General features: G+C 44.9%; 1 protein-coding gene across 2 annotated transcripts in view; it reads left to right on the top strand.

Moving 5' to 3' along the window:
• RGS12 (regulator of G protein signaling 12) overlaps positions 1-18,966 on the top strand; it is a gene marked incomplete at its 3' end in the record, with an annotated part of 381,119 nt that extends 362,153 nt beyond the window's left edge. The window contains exon 16 of one of the 2 annotated variants that reach the window (XM_082256416.1): positions 18,511-18,966. In XM_082256416.1, the coding sequence (XP_082112542.1) occupies positions 18,511-18,857 (347 nt within the window). The remainder of the gene's footprint in view (positions 1-18,510) is intronic. The other variant, XM_082256415.1, reaches the window with a different exon arrangement.
• Between the last annotated feature and the right edge of the window lie 664 nt (positions 18,967-19,630).

The following is a 19,630-nucleotide window of genomic DNA, read 5'->3' as shown; positions in this document are numbered from 1 at the left end:
AGCATGTGGAGCCTGCTTCTCACTCAGACCACACAACTTGCAACGAGAAGTCTTCCAATCCCCCTGGTAATCCTCTGAATGTAGGTTTTCTGCCACTTCAAGTGGGGTGCTGTTCATTCAATAACCCCCTGGGACATCCGTCTTCTGATAGAGCTGTTCCCATGGGTGTTGGACCTCTGGTTCTTCCTGCACAGAGACTAGCCTTCAAGAGTGGCCCCCTTCTTAAGCTTGCCCCCCTCTTTAAAAGGAAGTATTCTATCCCTGGATACTGTTGATTCCTTTGCGGTATTTTCTATCTCTCTCCCAAGGCATCTCCTTACCTTCAAGGACTGAAATTGGCTCCAGTTTGTTCTTTTGCTGGTATGATTCTGTCCATTCAGCAGCCTCCCCCTGAAGTATCCGCTCTAAACTTGCGTCCACCCTAGTGCCGCCTTCTGGTATCCCCATTGTGGAACACTACCAAAACCCTCTTTGAAGAGGGTCTGTTTTTTGGACTCTAGCAAACAAAGTCCTTTGACTGGATTTGACATCTGCAGGCTTCACTTGGAAATGGCCTCTTCTGGATCCAACGCTGGTAGTTTTGGTTCACCAGTAGGTAAAGGGGATTATTTCATGTTGTCACTGAAGAGGTCCTCTTCTACTGGACATTTGCTTACTTCCTTACCAGTCAAGATAATTACCCTTTGCCTCCCGTTCAGGGCTTGTGAGGTGCATAGGATTGGTGCTATCACGATCTCCCCTTCTCTTGCGGGCTTTGTCACCTTTAGCCTCCTGTTTGGTGTTTGTGCGACATCCAGGTGATTCTTTTGGATCTACAAGTGATACTTTGTTGTCTCTAACTGGGAACGTGTTGATGCCATCCTAAGGCTGCATCTCTTATCTGGTGTGTCTCGGAATGCCCAGGGTTTTCATCTGATTTGCCCGAACAGACTTTTCTGCCTTCAGGGGAGTTGGCCTACTAACTATCCTTTAATTTGATATCTGCTGAGTGCTAGAAAACCTTTTCTGGGAAGGCTTTGAAACTCTTGGATAACACTGAAGGTGTCCCTACTGACCACACTGATTCTCCTGGTGATGAGGCTTCACCTTTTGGATCTCAGCTAGTGACCTCCCCTATTAGGGGTGAGGGTTCAGCACTGCTTGGTAAGAGTTATCCATCGCTGGATGGCCCTGTCTTCTCCTGGACTGTCAGCAGGCAGAACAAGCAAGGATTCTTCTACCTTCTGTGTAGAGCACAGGTGTCAAACACAAGGCCCGTGGGCCAAATGTGGCCCCCCAGGCCATTTCATGTGGCCCTCGCACCACTCCTGCAGCACCCCCCTTGTCTCTGCCCCCATCTTGTCTCTGTAGTCGACAGCAGAGAGGACAGAACTCCTTTGCCAGATCCTGCACTCCTCTGTGCAGCTGTAGACAGGCTCCTCTTTGCCCCCCCCCCAGGACATGGGGTGCTCTGGACATCTAATCTTACAGATATAACCGGCCCTTTGAGGGCAACCATAATGCTGACGCGGCCCGCGATGAATTTGAGTTTGACACCCCTGGTGTAGAGCATAGTCTGGAGGTTTCTGTGGAACTTGATCATCAGGAGTTGAGTCCTTCTGCAGCGGAATTTCTTATGGCTCCTTTGTGTTCCTGCTCTTAGTCAAGTGAATGCTCCTAGTAGTGGGACTGAGATGCCTACCTCTCACTACTCGACAGAGGATGGGCTCTGAGACCCCTGATCTAGAGTTTACCCAAGGATTGACAGATAATTGACAGGTAGTTTCACAACACTGACCCTAACAATCACTCGCCATTCCAAACTTCCCAGTTGTTGCAGAACTAAAATTCTTACGAGGCATTGCAAGGCTGACAAATACAAGCATGACTCCCATAGGCAGAGGCATGATGGTACTTGTAGTTCTGCAACAGCTGGAGGGCCGCCAGTTTGAGACCCCTGCTCTAGATACTAAGTGGAAGGCTCCTCCTTCAGGTGGGGTGTTTTGGTGCATTCGTTGCGTACCCTTGATCTTGCCTGGCCCTTCTTCCTCCTCCTTTTTTTTTTTCTTCCCGTTGCTTGTTCTGCTTCCCATTCAGGATGATTCAGGACTGGTTCCATTGGGGGGGGGGGGGGGAGGGGGTTGCATTTTAGTTTGGGGTGAGGGGTTGATTTTTCATCCATCAGTTGGGATGTCATGTTGTAAGGGCTACCACAACTTTGCTGTTTTGTTACAAGATTGTTTGCTTGATCAGGACCTGATGCTCATCATGGAACATCTTTCTCTAGAGCTAAATGTGCAAGATTTGGGTCTTCGGTCTCATTTTGACTGGCCAGTCTTTTCTTTTGCACTTTTTATCTCCATTGTTGGTCTGTTTTTAAGTAGTGCTTTGTTTCACCTGTTATTTGGGGTGGATTGCTGACTGGAATCCAGTACTCATGGGCAGGGGTCCATTGGTCCATCAGTCAGATATTTCCCCTTGGCGGTGGTTTTATGATTCTGTTCTAGAACATCAAGTTGATTCTTTGTACTTTCCTTAATTATGGCGGTTCTGCTGCCTTGCAGAGAGCTGCTCCCCATCTATCCTCGATGCGGGCGGTTCTTCCAATACCCTTGACATGTGGTAATGTTATAGTACTCCTCAATGGCTGTTTCTTACCTCAGTTGCATTGCTCTTCGACGTCACAACTGTAACAGTATTCCTGTGACTCTCAATGGAAAATACAATTTTTGTTCTTGGCGTATAATTTTATTTATTTTTTTTTTGTAGTCTACTGAGGGGCACAGGTCCTACACCTCTCTGTTTTCTCCATGTGTTGCTTTCTCACAAAACTGAGGCATTCTGATTAGAGGGGGTTATACAGGGGTTTGCTTCCAAGAAGAATAGTGATGGCACACCCTGCAATGCAGATGATGGGGATAAGGTAGGTATATAACATTTTTCCTTGCAGGTACATTTTGGAACTATTCGATCAGGGCTCCCTCTTCCTGCATAACAGCAAACAAATGTTGGATTTTACTGCAGGGTCATCTTTTTTTTTTTTAATATGAAAATTATAAATTACAGTTCAGTTAAACTCTTCCTCAGCATGCCTTCCTCAACAAATGGGGGTTGATGAGAAAACAGACACTGGATTACAACTTTATTTCTGCAGACCTGTGGCGCTTCTGTGTTTACACTTGGGTCTCCTAACCTGCTGCAATCCTCTTGTGCTGGTGAGCTGCCCATAGATCTATCATGTGCAGGCAGCTAATAAGTCTATACATCTCACAATACTTGCAGTACTGGAAGCAACCGACTCAGAAAACCTTGCAGGGGCCCCTATCTCACTACAGAACATAGGCTAATGGAATCAGTGCACATTAGGGCACTAAGTATCTGACACGCAAGGAAAAGCATTAGATACTCAAGATTCCTCAACTAGCTATTGAAGAAATCGAAGATCAGTGGTAGGACTGGTAAATATTTTCTTGGCAGGCACTTTTTTTCTTGGCTGTTTAACCACTTGCCTACTGGGCACTTTTACCCCTTTCCTGCCCAGGGCAATTTTCAGCTTTCAACGCTGTCACACTTAGAGTGACAATTGGACTGTCATGCAACACTGTACCCAAACAAAATTTTTATCTTTTTTTTTTTTTTCACAAAAATGAAGCTTTCTTTTGGTGGTATTAAATCATCAATGGGTTTTTATTTTTTGCTAAATAAATGAATAAAGACTGAACATTTAGAAAAAAAAAAAAAAAAAAAGTTTTTCATAGTTATAAAATTTTGCACAGAGTTAATTTTTCTCCTTCACTGATGTCCGCTGATGAGGCTGCACTGATGTGTGCTGATGAGGCAGCACTAATAGGGGACACTGATAAGGAGGCACTGATTGGTGGCACTGGTGGGAACTGTTGGGACTGCACTGATAATCAGAACACTGATTAGCAGTGTACATGTCTCTTTTACACAAGGCGGTTATCAGCTCTCCTCTCCTCGCGCTGTCAGTATGAGGAAAGGAGTGCCAATAAACGGCTTCTGTTTACATCCATGATCAGCTGTGATTGGACACAGCTGCTCACGTGATAAAGAGCCGCTGATTGGCTCTTTACCTCAACCTGTGATCAGTAGTGTCCAGAGGACACTGAGATTACAGAGCGTGCCACCCGCAGCAGGCGCTATCACGGGAGGCCCTCATAAGACGGCCTCCTAGAACTAGCTGTCTGCGCTGTAGCCATCATTCGGCTATAGTGCAGTTGGCAAGTGGTTAAATGATAAGTTCACCTTTAAAGAAAACTAATAAATGCATTTATTTTTCTTCAAGAATATGTACATTTATTATATTTTCCAGTAGGAGTCTGCAAAGCATTGCACCCATGATCAGTAGACCATGGGTGCAATGTCAGGCTCCTGCAAACTCTTTCCCCATATTTCTGGACTTACCTCTGTATGGGCCTTCAGTTAGAAAGCTGGAGGAAGAGTGAATAGACTACAAGCGTGCTGATCAGGAAACTCTCACTCAAGGCCCATACACACGTACAGATCGTCGGCATACAAACGTTCGTCTTTTCTCCCCGGGATGTCGGTGTCTGTTGAAAAGTGCAAAGACTGCCCAAGAATTTTGTCCGCCGACTGCAGAAGTGATGTCATGTAATGGTTAACTTTCCCTGTGTTTTTTCTTTTCTGAGCATGCCCAGTCTTGCAAATCTGCGGTCTGTCGGCAGAATTCTGTACTGACTGGCGAACAATCGTCCGTTCTGGTGTCGGCATACAAAAATTTAAATGCTTGCAAGAAAGACTCTTGTCCGCAGAATGTGCGCAGACAGCTGTCGGAGGCACCATACTAACAAGCGTACAATCGGCAGATCTTTCGTCCGCCGACGTTTGTATGCCGACGATCGGTACGTGTGTACGGGCCTTTAGTCCCACAGGTAGATGGGACTTGTAGTTTATTCATTCACAGATCTCTGTCAATGAGTGACAAATATGTGACAATAGCCCCCACCTGCTGTCACAGGGAAGGGGGAGGGGCCCTCAGGGGGTGTGGTGGAACGTGTTACACCCAAAAAATGGGTGGAACATTTTACACCCGAAAAATGGGTGGAACATGTTCCAAAGGTAAAGTTTGGGCAAGAGTTGCATTAAAATGCAACCTTTGCTTAAAATGTACCTAAACTCCTATTCAAAACTGTAATAAATACATTGCATCTTACTAGGCCTTAGTTTGATGGCTCAATTTTTAATTTATTTTTCAAGCTTTTTTTGCTTTATTTTTACCTAGTAATCCTGCAAATAAAACCCTCATGCTCCGTTCACATTATAGCGTATGGATCACGGGCAGAACCGCCGCGTTTCCACCCGCGATCCGGAGATTATTGCAAATCGCGGGACGCCTGTGCGTTGCCCGTTGATTTGCAATAGACCCCCAAACGCTGAGCGATGTTGCCGCGATTTCCGCCTGCCGAATCGTGGTAACATCGCGCAAAAAAAATCGCGGGACGCAATACGATCCAAAGAAGCTCTTGTACTTTTTTGGTCGTAATGCGTCCCGCGATTTTTTTTTTGCGCAATGTTACCGCGATTCGGCAGGCGGAAATCGCGGCAACATCGCTCAGCGTTTGGGGGTCTATTGCAAATCAACGGGCAACGCACAGGCGTCCCGCGATTTGCAATAATCTCCGGATCGCGGGCGGAACCGCGGCGGTTCTGCCCGTGATCCATACGCTATAATGTGAATGGAGCCTTACTGTCCCTGGGTGGCTATGTCATGCTTTCGCTGTATCTATGGAGGCAGATATGGTTGAGACCCTTCGCTGCTTCCCTGATATAGACTGCAAACATGCCATTGGAGGAAAGGGGGGGGAGGTCAGGGCAAGTGGTAGTTGGTGGAAGAGATAGCTGGCAAAGAAGGTTTTCTTTGCTGCAGATCACAGGAAGTGAAAAGGACTCAAAATTTCGGAAAAGATGGTTACATAGTTACATAGTAGGTGAGGTTGAATAAAGACAATAGTCCATCCAGTTCAACCTGTGTAGGTGTGTGTGGCTGTAATCATCTCACATAGCCCTGAATGTTCTGATCCTTGAGATGTACGTCTAAGAGTCTTTTGAAAGCCACCATACTACCCGCAGAAACCACCTCTTGTGGTAGAGAATTCCACAATCTTGTAGCCCTAACAGTAAAGAACCCCCCACATTGCCTGAGGTTAAAACGCTTCTCCTCTAATCGCATTGTATGCCCTCGAGTCCTCATGCAATCCCTTCGACTGAACAGCTTTTTCTCTAAGCTGAGATCACCATTGAGATATTTAAAAATTGCTATCATGTCTCCCCTCAGGCGTCTCTTCTCCAGGGAGAATAAATCAAGCGATTGCAGACGCTCTTCATAATTAAAGTCCTCCAATCCCCTAATTAGTTTAGTTGCCCTTCTCTGGACTCTCTCCAGCTCCAACACATCCCTCCTGAGGACTGGCGACCAGAACTGGACAGAATACTCCAGATGCGGTCGGACCAGAGTTTTATAAAGTGGAAGGATTATAGACTTATGCATAAAGAAAGGTATGTATTCCAGAGATGCTAATATTCTGCCGGCTTTGGCAGCTGCCGCTTGACATTGCATGCTATTGCCTAGTCTATCATCATCCAAGACTCCCAGATCTTTCTCCATTTTTGATTCCCCCAAGGGTTCCCCTCCTAGTGTGTATTGTCTCTTTTATGTTTCCAGTCCCTAAGTGCAAAACCTTACACTGCTCCACGTTAAACCTCATTTGCCATGTCGTTGCCCACTCCGTTATTTTGTCCAGGTCATTCTGTAGGATATCTGCTTCATGCTGTGCAGTTATTGCCCTGCCCAATTTTGTGTCATCTGCAAAAACTGATAACGAACTACTGATCCCGTCCTCAATGCTGTTTATGAATAAATTGAACAAGGTTGGTCCCAGGACTGAGCCTTGGGGGACCCCGCTTACTACCTCAGACCAGTCTGAGTATGCGCTGTTTATTACCACCCTTTGGACACGCCCTTTTAGCCAGTTCCGTATCCAAGAGCAAACCCTGCTGTCGATACCTGCAGACCTTATTTTATAAATTAAGCGCTTATGGGAACTGTATCAAACGCCTTAGCGAAATCTAAGTACACCACATCCACTGGTCTGCCCCTATCTAGCTCACAGCTCACCTCCTCGTAGAATGTTAAGAGATTGGTTTGACAAGAACGCCCATTTGTAAACCCGTGCTGGTTACTGCTGATGATGTTGTTGTCTTTAGCAAACTCTACGATATAGTCCCTTATCATCCCCTCCAGAAGTTTACATACTATTGATGTCAAACTGACAGGCCTATAATTTCCCGGTATATGCCTCTGACCCTTTTTGAATATCCGAATCACGTTAGCTTTCCTCCAATCCCCTGGTACATCTCCTGTCTTAATACTGTCAGCAAAGATCAAGAACAAAGGTCTAGATATAACCATACTGAGTTCCTTGAGTACTCTCGAATGTACGCCATCCGGGCCTGGTGATTTGTTTGTGTTAAGTTTATCCAGCCTTTCCCTGATTTCACCCTCTATTTGGTCTATTTCTATATTTCTATATTTCATAAAAAAAATGTTTAGCTTGAAAAAAGAAAACAAATGAAAAAAAAAGAAAACAAATGCAGCCAACGAACATAAGGACTGTACCCTGCCATATGCTTTTTCTTTTTTCTTGGATTTAGTTATCCTTGAGGGTGCAGTCAATGAGAGAACAGGAAATCTGTGATTTTTTACTGCAGCCTGTAAATATCTGTAATCAAATGTATTTATACAAAGGAAACCAAGCAGCCTTACTAAATGGCAGTGAAGTTGTTTCCAAAACAGACAAGAGCTGGAACGTTTCTCGATGACATACGAGAGGCGGATGGAGATGACAATTTATGTGATAAAGTGATCCCTGGCTCTCAGCTGAAGTGAACAGCACCTCCCTGGTGTGTTGGGGAGTTTATCTTGTCCTTTCTGTGATAAATTAGGACAAGGGGGAAGTAAACAGCATTCTGATTGTTTTCCAATGTCTTAAAAAAGCAAGTGGAGGAAGATAGTCCTTGAGATAAGGCCAATTGGAGTGAAGTGAGAGGTCATTCATCCTGACTTGTCATTCCAAAACATGATTACCTGAACACACAAACCATACATTCAGGGAAGGGCTGGAAGACGGCACTGAAAGAAGTATGTCCACCCAATACATCATTTTAGTTTTATCTTTGCTAATTTTAGAACACAAGTATTGCTTACTTCCTATTAATTGTAAAGTTCAATGCAGATCACAACAAAGCTAACTTTCCATTGGACTTTTTACCTTTTCATTCATGGTTGGGCCTCATAGAAGCCATTTATAGCCTGGTTGTGCCACCAAATTATTCATTTTTTTATTAACTTTATTATAATTTTTAGCACAAAATCTATTTATATAAATCATTTAGTTTTTGGTTACACCAATGTAGCAATATGATTAATATCTTCTAATATTACCAAATTAAAACATTTAATGGATAATTATCTGAAAGTGTGTGCCATTTTGTTTACAAAATTTCAGACTCCAGTTTACAGTCTTTCAAGTACTACAGTAATAATATTCTGAGCTGGAATACTTCAGATCACGCCCCAGTTTAATTAATGATGCCCCAGTCAGGGTTGGACCACATGAGGGGGGGGGGGGGGGTTACCAAGGAAGTAAGAAAGCGCACTTTAGACTATTGCAAGAGAATGTTGTCTCACAGCTTTTCTAGCTAACTGGAAGATCCCTGTACACAGGGTTTTTTTTCAGCGGAAACGCGGGGGAGCGCAGTTCCGGCACCTCCAGTCTGAATGTATGCAATAGCAAAGGGGTGCTGGGGTCAGCGGGTAAGCTGAAGGGCCTATTGATGCTGGCTGCTGGGGAACTATTGTTGCTGGGGTGAATCTATTGTTGCTGGAGGGCATTTTGTTGTGGGTGGGGCTATTGTTGCAGTGGAGGATTTATTGTTGCTTGGGGGAACTATTGTTGCTGGGGGGCTATTGTTGTTGGGGAGAGTCTATTGTTGCAGGGGAAGATTTATTAAGGGGGGGGCAATTGTTGCAGAGGAAGATTTATTGTTGCTGAGGGGATCTATTGTTGGGGGGGGGTCTATTGTTGCTGATTCCAGGGGATCTATTTTACTGCTTATCTAGTTATCATTAACAAATTCCATACAAATTATCTAGAACCACATGATACTTGGTTCTGTATTCTCTAAAAGGGGGGGGGGGGGTATTGGTGGGTGGTAGAGGGTGTAACCAAAGGACAGCGCTTGGAGGTGGATAGGGGGTGGAGACAAGGGGTGACTCAGAAGAGGGGAGTACCTGCACCTATTCTCTGAGAAAATAAGCCCTGCCTGTACAGTACAGCTAAACTATTGCTTTTCTATAAAAGAAAAAGGAAAGAGGTCTACTTGAAACCTGACTAGGCAATTATCGTCCCAGTTTTGTTCTTTATCTACGGTTGTGTTAATGCTTCAGGTGGCCTGCAGTGTGCAATGCTATTCTTTGCTAATGTGCAATTTTTTTTTAGTTTTCAATGGTTTTTATTGAAATTTTTCTGAAAGAGAAAAAAAAAAACATCAAAGGTACAGAAAGAAATACCGTTAACCTATGCATAACAGTCACAATTGTCCTACAGCAATTACGAAATATTAAAGTAGGAAAAAGACACTCGCAGCGTAGGCAGTCGCTATGCTGGGGAGAGTGAGAAATCTATAAGCAGTTCAACAGGTAACAGAACAATACCTAACAAGAACAAGCATTGGGAATGCGAGCATCATAGTACAGCGAGTAATAGGGACTAAAAAATGTGGGAAGTAATAAAAAAGGAAAAAAAAAACCCCACCAACAGCAGCCCCCCAGCAATTTTTTTTTAAAGTAACTGTGTTACTAAAATAAAGACGAGCATAAAAATATTCCTGCAAATTTTGATAAACCTGGGAGTGTTTATCATCTGTTTCCCTGCAGTGCTCAGTGTTTCTCCCAGGTAGCCTAGTCCCTACAAAACACAATGACATGCAAGTTGGCGGGAGGAAGCACTTAGCAATGTGGGGACACAGGAGGTCAACACTCCGCAAAGTGTCCATTCCCGATCAGAGAGGGGTTTGGCAGTCCAGGCAGGTGGAGAGGCATTCTTTCTTCTTTTCTTGGGATATGTTTATGGTCAATTTTATTTTAGTGATGGGTGGCTGCTGTAAAAAATGTTAATAGCTTTAATGTGAACAAAACTATATCACACCAAATTTTTTTTTTTCAGCATGTCTGGACACCCGACATTGAATTATACCTTTGGGAAAAAAGGGGTCTTTAGGGTTTTCTAAATGTATTTTTAGGCCTGAGTCTCAAACACCAAATAAATAAAATTAAGCTTTATTCAATAGTGAAGGCGATGTGAGCACACAACTGGTAATCAAAAGTAGCAATTTTACTTTCGCCCCCTAATCACATAGCCCAGGACACTTTCATCCACATCACCACTTGTACTTACAGACCTGTTCTTGTCCAGGGACATAACAACACATGAGCTGACTTACATTACCTAATTTTCATTAGTGATATGATAGAACATTTCAGGTTTTCAACTAGTGACAACTGAGTGCTGTAGGCAGTGATGAGTCCTAATGAAGCACTTGACATTGATGAAAGAGAGCAGTATTTTTGCTTCATAGAGGGGAGAAAAGTTCTTTCCTGCAGACACATTGATGGGAAAAAATTGTGCACATTGAGGTATGAGTCATGACAGGTCTCTCCTGTTGTCATTCCAAGGAATGTACCGTATATATTTATGTGTGTAGGATTCCTTACGATCATCAAAACTTTACAAGAATGGATATGAGAGCCACAATTCTAACTAGTTTTTGGAAGTGCGCTCCTCATCATTTTCACTGTTTTTAAAGGCTCAGTATGAGTACTGATACTTTTTCTCAAGTACTCGTCGATACCAATTACCGATACCTATTTTCAGCCCTGGTTCACATAGCTGCAAATTAGATGCGTTTTCAGTGTTCCTTACCAAGCAATATACATACAGTTGTGTTCAAAATTATTCAACCCCCACTGAAATTGATTGTTTTGGCCAGTTTGACATTGATTTTGATCATTCAGTCATCCTGCTTACAATTAAATCAAAGAGGCACGTGTAGGTCAGACAAATATAACATAACATTTATAATGAAATAACCAAAAATGTCTTTTCTGTGCTCACATCATTATCAGTTTTATTCAACCCCCAAGTGACATTCAATCTTAGTACTTAGTACAACATCCTTTTACAGTTATAACAGCTTTTAAACGTGAAGCATAGCTTGACACAAGTGTCTTGCAGCGATCTACGGGTATCTTCACCCATTCGTCATGGGCAAAAGCCTCCAGTTCAGTCACATTCTTAGGCTTGTGCACTGCAACTGCTTTCTTTAAGTCCCACCAGAGGTTCTCAATCGGATTTAAGTCTGATGACTGTGATGGCCACTCCAAAATGTTCCAGCCTTTAATCTGCAACCATGCTCTAGTGGACTTGGAGGTATGCTTGGGATCATTGTCCTGTTGAAAGGTCCAACGTCTCCCAAGCCTCAGGTTTGTGACGGACTGCATCACATTGTCATCCAATATCTCCTGGTACTGAGGAGAATTCATGGTACCTAGCACACGCTGAAGCTTCCCTGTACCTGCAGAAGCAAAACAGCCCCAAAGCATGATTGACCCCCCGCCATGCTTCACAGTAGGCAAGGTGTTCTTTTCTTCATAGGTCTTGTTCTTCCTCCTCCAAACATAGCGTTGATCCATGGGCCCAAACAGTTCTAATTTTGTTTCATCAGTCCACAGAACACTATCCCAAAACTTCTGTGGTTTGTCCACATGACTTTTGGCATACTGCAGTCAACTCTTCTTATTCTTTGGAGACAGCAAGGGGGTGCGCCTGGGAGTTCTGGCATGGAGGCCTTCATTACGCAGTGTGCGCCGTATTGTCTGAGCAGAAACTTCAGTACCCACATCTGACAAATCTTTTCTCAGTTCCTCAGCAGTCACACGGGGACTTTTCTCCACTCTACGCTTCAGGTAGCACACAGCAGTTGAAGTCAGCATCTTCTTTCTGCCACGACCAGGTAGCGTTTCAACAGTGCCCTTTGCCTTGAATTTGCGAATGATGCTTCCTATGGTGTCTCTTGGTATGTTTAACATCTTTGCAATCTTCTTATAGCCATTGCCCTTCCTGTGAAGAGTAATCACCTCTTCTCTTGTCTTCCTGGACCATTCTCTTGACTTCACCATGTTTGTAACCACACTAGTAAATGTCTAGAAGGAGCTAAGTATCACAGTCATTTTAAAGCTGCCTAATTGGTGCTTTTTAGGCTTTATTGCTGCTCCCTGACATCCACAGGTGTTTTCAATACCTGATTGAAAACACTTCAATGAACCTCTGTTCTTCAGAGTGGTAGTCTTTAAGGGGTTGAATAATTGTGTCAATGAAGAATTCACAAAAGAAACATTTACTACTGTATTACAAAACCAATTGATGTCATTTAGTTGCATATGGTTCTTTAAGAAGTCCTTGTAGGATTTCATTCTGAATACAATTACAAATGTACACTATATTCCCTAAAACCCTTTACAGCATTGGGGGTTGATTAATTTTGAACACAACTGTACATATATACATTCTAAATTATTAATTATTCTACCAAATTGTGTACTATAAATTGCCTTTAGCACTGCTCCTGTTCTTCTTGCTGGGGGCTGCCATTTTGCTTAAGCCCAGAGTCCTGAGCAGCAGTAAATCTTTAGTCTGTCAGCAGATTAGCCTCTAGTGGCTCTGCTTTTCAGCACCGTGCCAAAAATTGTGAGCAGCTGAGAATGTGCAGAGCAGAGTGAGACAGTGTATTACTGGATTTTAAAGTGGTTGTAAAGGCAGAAGGTTTTTTGTCTTCATGCATTCTATAAATTTATATTAAAAAAAAAAACCTTGTGTGCAGCAGCCCCCCCCCCCCTCGGCTCCTCTAATACTTACCTGAGCCCCATCTCGATCCAGCGATGTGCATTAGTGCCTCGGCTGTCTGGGACTCTTCTTCCTGATTGGCTGAGACACAGTGCCATTGGCTCCTGCTGCTGTTAATTAGCCAATGCGGAAAGGGGGGGCAGGGCTGAACCACGGCTCCATATCTGAATGCGGCTCTGCTCAGTGCCCCCATAGCAAGCTGCTTGCCGTGGGAGCACTTGGCAGGGGGGAAGGGCCAGGAACATTGGCGGGGGACCAGAGAAGAAGAGAATCTGAGCTGCTCTGTGCAAAACCACTGCACAGAGCAGGGAAGTATAACATAGTTGTTATTTTTAAACAAAAAAAAAAACCCTGAGAATTTAATATCACTTTAAACCGTATGGGCACTTATTTCTAACCCAAAGAAGCAGCTTAAGTTTGAATACTTACCTTTAACCTAGAACTGTCCCCTGTATTACTTCTTTTCTGACACAAGATGTCTTCAGTCTTCTAGGTTGAATAATGTCCAACATCATTCAACCTAGAAGACTGAGGAAAGACAGTGAGTACAGAGTATCATAGTGTATTGATGCAGAGAGAGGCATAAACACGAGGAGCCTGCATATCATGTGACCAGCCTGTAGACAAAGGTGAGTATATTACCTGCTTCAATACTGGGCACTTTTACCTCCCTTCCTACCCAGGCCAATTTTCAGCTTTCAGCGTTATCACACTTTGAATGACAATTGAGTGATCATACAGCGCTGTACCCAAATGAAATTTGTATCTTTTTTTTCACACAAATAGAGCTTTCTTTTGGTGGTTTTAATCACCACTGGGTTTTTGTCTATCATTCATTGACAGATGCAGCTTCATATCTTCCTACCCATTGGGTTATGCTCCTCCTCTTATCAGGAATAGGACACTAGGCAGGAAAAGCTTTCACCACGCCTATGGGGCTGTCCCTGTATGCATAACCTCACACACTCTGCTACAGCCCTCAGTTTGTTTCTGCCTAGTTTAGGAGTAGGACCTAGTTCCCTGCTGGGACTTCGGTCTTAGCTGTTATTTGTTTGGGAACATTTTTTTGTAATTTATTCTTTCAGTAGAGTTCCGGACAGGAGATTCTAGATCCTTAAGGTCTCCCAGCCGGGCCAGTGAGCGTGAGCAGGTTATAGTCCAGCACTAGGCCTCGCCACGACAGAGCCCCGATGGATGGGGACAAGCCCGCAAGTGGACCGTCTTGCTGGGAAGCGAACGCCCTGAGTCGCAGCGTACCCCTTGGCTAGCAGCACTCCAATCCTGGGTGGGAGGTGGTCTGTTTGGAGTGACGCCCACCCGATTCCGTGGTATGGTGAGTAAGTGTCCCCCCAAATCTTCGTCGGTCTCAGGGTGGACGTGGGCCCCCTCCATGGAAAAGTTGGACCCTTGGGTATACCAGGCCCCCTCCCCTTAGCTATTCCACCCCCTCCCATACAGGTTCCTACCTTTGGGGGGCGGATATATTGCAGCCACTGCGGTGGTTCTGCGCGGGGGGGGGGGTGTTTCTCTGGTGGGGTCCCCTCCTGGGGACCATCCGATTCCTTTTGTTTGCTGACCTCCCCAGGGGTCCTGGAGACCGCATGGGCCGCCATTTTGCTGTAGACTTGCCCTGCATTAATGTCAGAATCCCTCATTGTAATGTATGGGCAACCATTTTCTAAATCTTCCCCATAGGCATGCATGGGGAGGCTATTTTCTTGTGGTCCATGGTAAACAAAAGACAGGCCAATCTGGATCTGCAGACAAATCCTTGTCTGCATGAAGGGGTGCCCTCACCCGATTCTGGGGAGGGGGGACATCTTCGCTTCTTTCCGGAACCATGGACTTCCTTGTTTCAGGACAAATGGGTTCACAAACTGATCTGATCAGGGTACAAGATAAAATTCCGGTCTCGGTCTTCCTGTCCAATCTGCACCTATCTCCAGTCCGTTTAAGGGATCCCTGAGCGGCGATACAAGGCCTGCTGTCGCAAAGGGTAATTGTTCCCTCTCAGGAACGTTTTCAAAGGTTTTATTAAAACCTGTTTACTGTGCCCAGGAAGAAAAGCAAAGTACGTCCAATCCTGGACGCTAAGGCTTTGAACCGCTTTGTGCGAGTACAGAAGTTTTGGAATGGAGTCAATTCGCACGGTAGTGGCGTCCCTACACCAGGGAAACTTTTTGGCATCCATAGAAATCAAGGATGCATATCCCTATCTACGCTGGACTCCAGCGTTTTCTCCGCTTTGCTATAGGAGAGAAGCGTTATCAATTTGGCCCCTAGGGTCTTTACCAAGGTACTGGCTGCGGTGTTGGCATTACTGTGCCAATGGGGGATTTCAGTACTGGGGTACAGGACGATCTTCTATTGAGGGCGGACTCTCACTCAGACCTGTTGGACGACTTGACTGTCACTGTCGAAACTCTGCAAGAGTTCATTTGGAACATCAATTTAAAAAAATCTGCCCCGATACCTTCAATGAGACTGGCTTATCTGGGCCTGGCTTTGGCGAGGGTCTTTCTTCCCCCGGACAAGTTGCAAAACCTTTTGTTCGCAAACAATCTTTCCTCTCGGACTTGTATGCGGGCCTTGGGTCTGATTGTATCAACCTTCGAGGCGGTTCTGTTTGCTTAGTTCCACACGGATTACCTGAGACGTCATGTGTTGGATCAGGGGGAGTGGTCCCTACACCCGGAGAGGTTTCACCTCCTGTGTGTTCGGTAGGGGGACACCCAATGTCGACCTGTTTGCTTCTCCACTCCACAAGAAGGTTCAGAGGTTGTGGCCAGATCAAGGGATCATCTGGCCGATGCTGTAGATGCACTGGTGGCTCCTTGAGGTCAGTATCCGCTGATCTATGCGTTCCCTCCGCTGAAACTTCTGCCGATGTTGCTGTGCAGAATAGAGGTGGAAGGGATTCCAGTCATTGTAGTGGCCCCAGACTGGCTTCGCCGGTCTTGGTACGCAGACCTGGAAAGGTTGGTCGCCGATGCTCCTTGGAGGTTTCCTCTCAGGGAAGATCTGCTGTCTCAGTCTTCCATCCTGCTTTATAGTCGCTGGCTTTAATTAATGGCTTGGCTGTTAAAAGCCAGGTATTGAAGGATAGAGGTATTTCTGACTCTGTGATTCCTACACTGTTGAAGGCCAGGAAGGCTACTTCCAGGAAGATCTATCATCGTACGTGGAAATCGTACATTTCATGGTGTGAATCGTTGAAAGTGCACCCTCACTTGTTTTTGGTTGCTAGGGTTTTGACTTTTCTTCAAAAAGGGGTTGAACAGCGTTTGGCTTTGGGCACTATCAAAGGCCAATTGTCGGCTTTGGCTGTGTTTTTTTCAACGTCCTTTAGCTACGCATGCCCTGATTCGCACTTTTATTCAGGGGGTGCATCATATAGCGCCTCTGAGGCGCCCCCTGTTACCTCCGTGGGTTCTGAATTTGGTGTTATCAGTTCTTCAAAAACCTCCTTTTGAGAACAATAGGGAGATTCCTCTGCTTACATTATCCCAGAAGGTTGCATTTTTGGTGGCTATCACTTCTGCCCGCAGGGTATCTGAACTGGTGGCATTGTCTTGCCGTTCACCTTATCTGGTGGTCCACAGAGATAAAGTGGTACTTCAACCTAATCAGTCATTTCTTCATAAGGTGGTTTTTCTGATTTCCATTTGAATGAAGACATTGTGCTGCCTTCACTCTGTCCCAAGACCAAGCATCCCACGGAAATTGCTTTACATTCTTTGGATGTGATTTGGGCAATTAGAGTTTACCTGGTGGCTACTAAATCTTTCAGGAAATCAGACTCTCTTTTTGTCCTTACCGATCGACCTCAAAGGATTGGCTGCGTCTGCTGTGACCACATCCAGATGGATCAGGCAGATAGCGGTTCAGGTTTATTCACTGAAGGGTCAGGTTCCTCCTTTCTCGGTGAAGGTTCGTTCTACTAGAGCGCCGAGTGCCTCTTGGGCTTTTCGCCATTAGGCGTCATTGATGCAAGTTTTCAAGGCGGCAACTTGGTCATCAGTGCACACGTTTACAAAATTCTACAAGGTAGATGTGTTGGCATCTTCAGATGCCTCTTTTAGCCGCAAGGTTTTGCAGGCTGCCGTTTAATAGAGATTTTTTTTCTTCTCGTTGAGGGTGTATGCTTTTTCTAGGTGAGTTCCAGTTGTTCCTGGTTGAGCTCCTTTTTACCTGGTTGGCTAAGTTTAGCCTTTGGGGAATTATGTTCTTCTTTGCATTGTTTTTCCCACCCCTCATGAAAATACTGCTTTGGGATGTCCCAATGGCTAAGAAGATATGAAGCTGCGTCTGTCAATGAACGATAGAGAAAACTGGATTTTTGACTTAATGTAAAATCCTTTTCTTTGAAGTTCATTGACAGACGCAGCCCCTGCCGCTCTCATTATCAGTGGAATGGGGTTGTTGTCTTCTAAACACTGCTTGCAACGAAACTGAGGGCTGTAGCAGAGTGTGTGGGTTTATGTCTGCACGGACAGTCCCATAGGCCTGGTGAAAGCTTTTCCTGCCTAGTGTCCTATTCCTGATGGGAGGAGCATAACCCAATGGCTAAGACTATATGAAGCTGCGCCTGTCAATAAACTTCAGAGAAAAGGATTTTACGGTAAGTCAAAAATCTAGTTTTTTTTCCTAAAAAATGAAAAAAGACTGAACATTTTGAAAAAAAAAATAGGCTGCGCTGATGAGGCGGCACTGAAAGGACGGCACTGATGAGGAGACACTAATATGCTGCAATGATAGGCGGCACTGAAAGGTATCACTGATGGGCACAGATTGGCATCACAGATGGGCACTGTTGGGGCTGCACCGATGATCAATGCCCTGGTTATCTGTACAGGTCTCCCCTGTGAGGAAATGCTGCTGATCAGCTCTCCTCTCCTCACACTCTTTACCGGCACTTCCCTGTTTACATGTGATTGGACACAGCTGATCACATGGGTAAAGAGCTGCGTCATCGGCTCTTTATCGAGATCGGGGTCATGCCGTGTCCCAGGACCACAGCACGTCTGCGATCGCCACACTGTGCGCAAGGGCAGTGAGACTGAGTCGACGTCATATGACGTTGTCCCAGAAAAAGAGAAAGTAGTAAAATGACGGCGGCCGGAAGGTGGTTAAACAACGGGTTGCAGAGAGAAATTCGCTCCATTCCCCCCTTCCACACAGACAGTGTTGCAGGAAACCCTCCTGCTGGGCCATTGTCTTCTCCCGGCAGGGAAGCTGTCCCTGCTGGCAGCAGACAGTGATTATCGCAAGAGAATCTGGCAGGTTAATTGTTGATCGATCAACTTGGTACATTCAGCCTGCCTGCTGAACTGGCCGAGATTTGAACCGTGTATGGGTGGCCTAACAAAATTAAGGAAAAGTAAAAAAGTAAGCTTGTAAAACACTTGCAAACACTGCAATACTAACTTGAGATATTACATTTAATTGTGTTAGAGATGATGATAATTTATGTATTGAGGGGAATTATTTGCCCTAAGCTTACCAAGTCTGTTTTTTTATTCATTGTTAGGTACCAGGGACAAAAAGAAGAGTCTATCTCGGAGCACAGAGAGTTTCTGGGAGCAATCTCCGGATAGTTCAAAGGAGAAAATTGCCAACCAGTGTAACCCTTCAGCCTCTCTTTTGCCAGCCGGAAGAGTCATTGACGTAGATGGGGTGAAGCCGAGTACAAGGAGGAAAGACTCCGGAGACGATGTGGGCAATCTAAGCTTTGAGGGTTACATTTCCGAGCTAAAGACTTGCAAGGGCCGAATGCGGACTGGTGTGTACAGGACATCGGACTTGCCAGCAATGGTGACAGCAAAGACTGATAGGAACAAAGAACCAGACACAAAATATAAAGCTACCTTTGTGTAGGACAGAGGAGAGCAGAAAACACTACGACTTGTAGATTTACAGTTGCTGGAAAGCCATCCACGGAATGCCTTACTTAAAAGTATTTCTAAAGCCAAAGCTTTTTTTAAATAAAGAACACAGGCTGTTTTTCTTTGCCATCTGTGTCTCAATGGGGAGACATTCCTTCACTTTCTGTCCCAGAGACACAACAGGAAGTAAAAAAAAAGTCTGAGTCACCCATTTTCTCAGCCCCCTACCCACCTTCGATCACCATTTCTTGGTTCCACTCCCTACCCACCTCCCATTACTGCCCTTTTAGAGAATACAGAACAAAGTATCATTTTGTAGTGGTAAGTCATTTTATGGAATTTGTTAATAACAAAAAAAGCAGTAAAATAGATTCCCAGTAGTCAGTAACAACAGAGCTTCCTCTAGCAACAATAGATCCCCAGCAACAATGGACCCACCGAAAAACAAAATCCCCCTGTGGGAAAAATAGACCCCCAGCAGCAGCAACAGATCTCCCCACAGCCAGCACCAATAGACTCTCCAGCAGCCAAAATCAATAGACCTCCCCTCAACAGTAGATCTCTCCTTGTAATAACACGCCCAAAGAAGTATAAGACCCACCCCCAGCAACAATAGATCTCACTGCAAAAATAGATCCCCTCCAGCTAGAATAGATCCCCCAGCAGCCAGCACAAATAGACCCTGCAGCACACCCTAGAACCCCTTAACATTACATACAGCCAGTGCTGTAGGTGCCGAAACTGCGTTCCTGCTGAAAAAAAACC

The sequence above is a fragment of the Pelophylax lessonae genome, assembly GCF_965119305.1.
Source record: "Pelophylax lessonae genome assembly, chromosome: 1".
Taxonomy (NCBI): domain Eukaryota; kingdom Metazoa; phylum Chordata; class Amphibia; order Anura; family Ranidae; genus Pelophylax; species Pelophylax lessonae.
The sequence above is the reverse complement of the archived record's forward strand: the minus strand, read 5'-3'. Positions and strand labels throughout refer to the sequence as shown.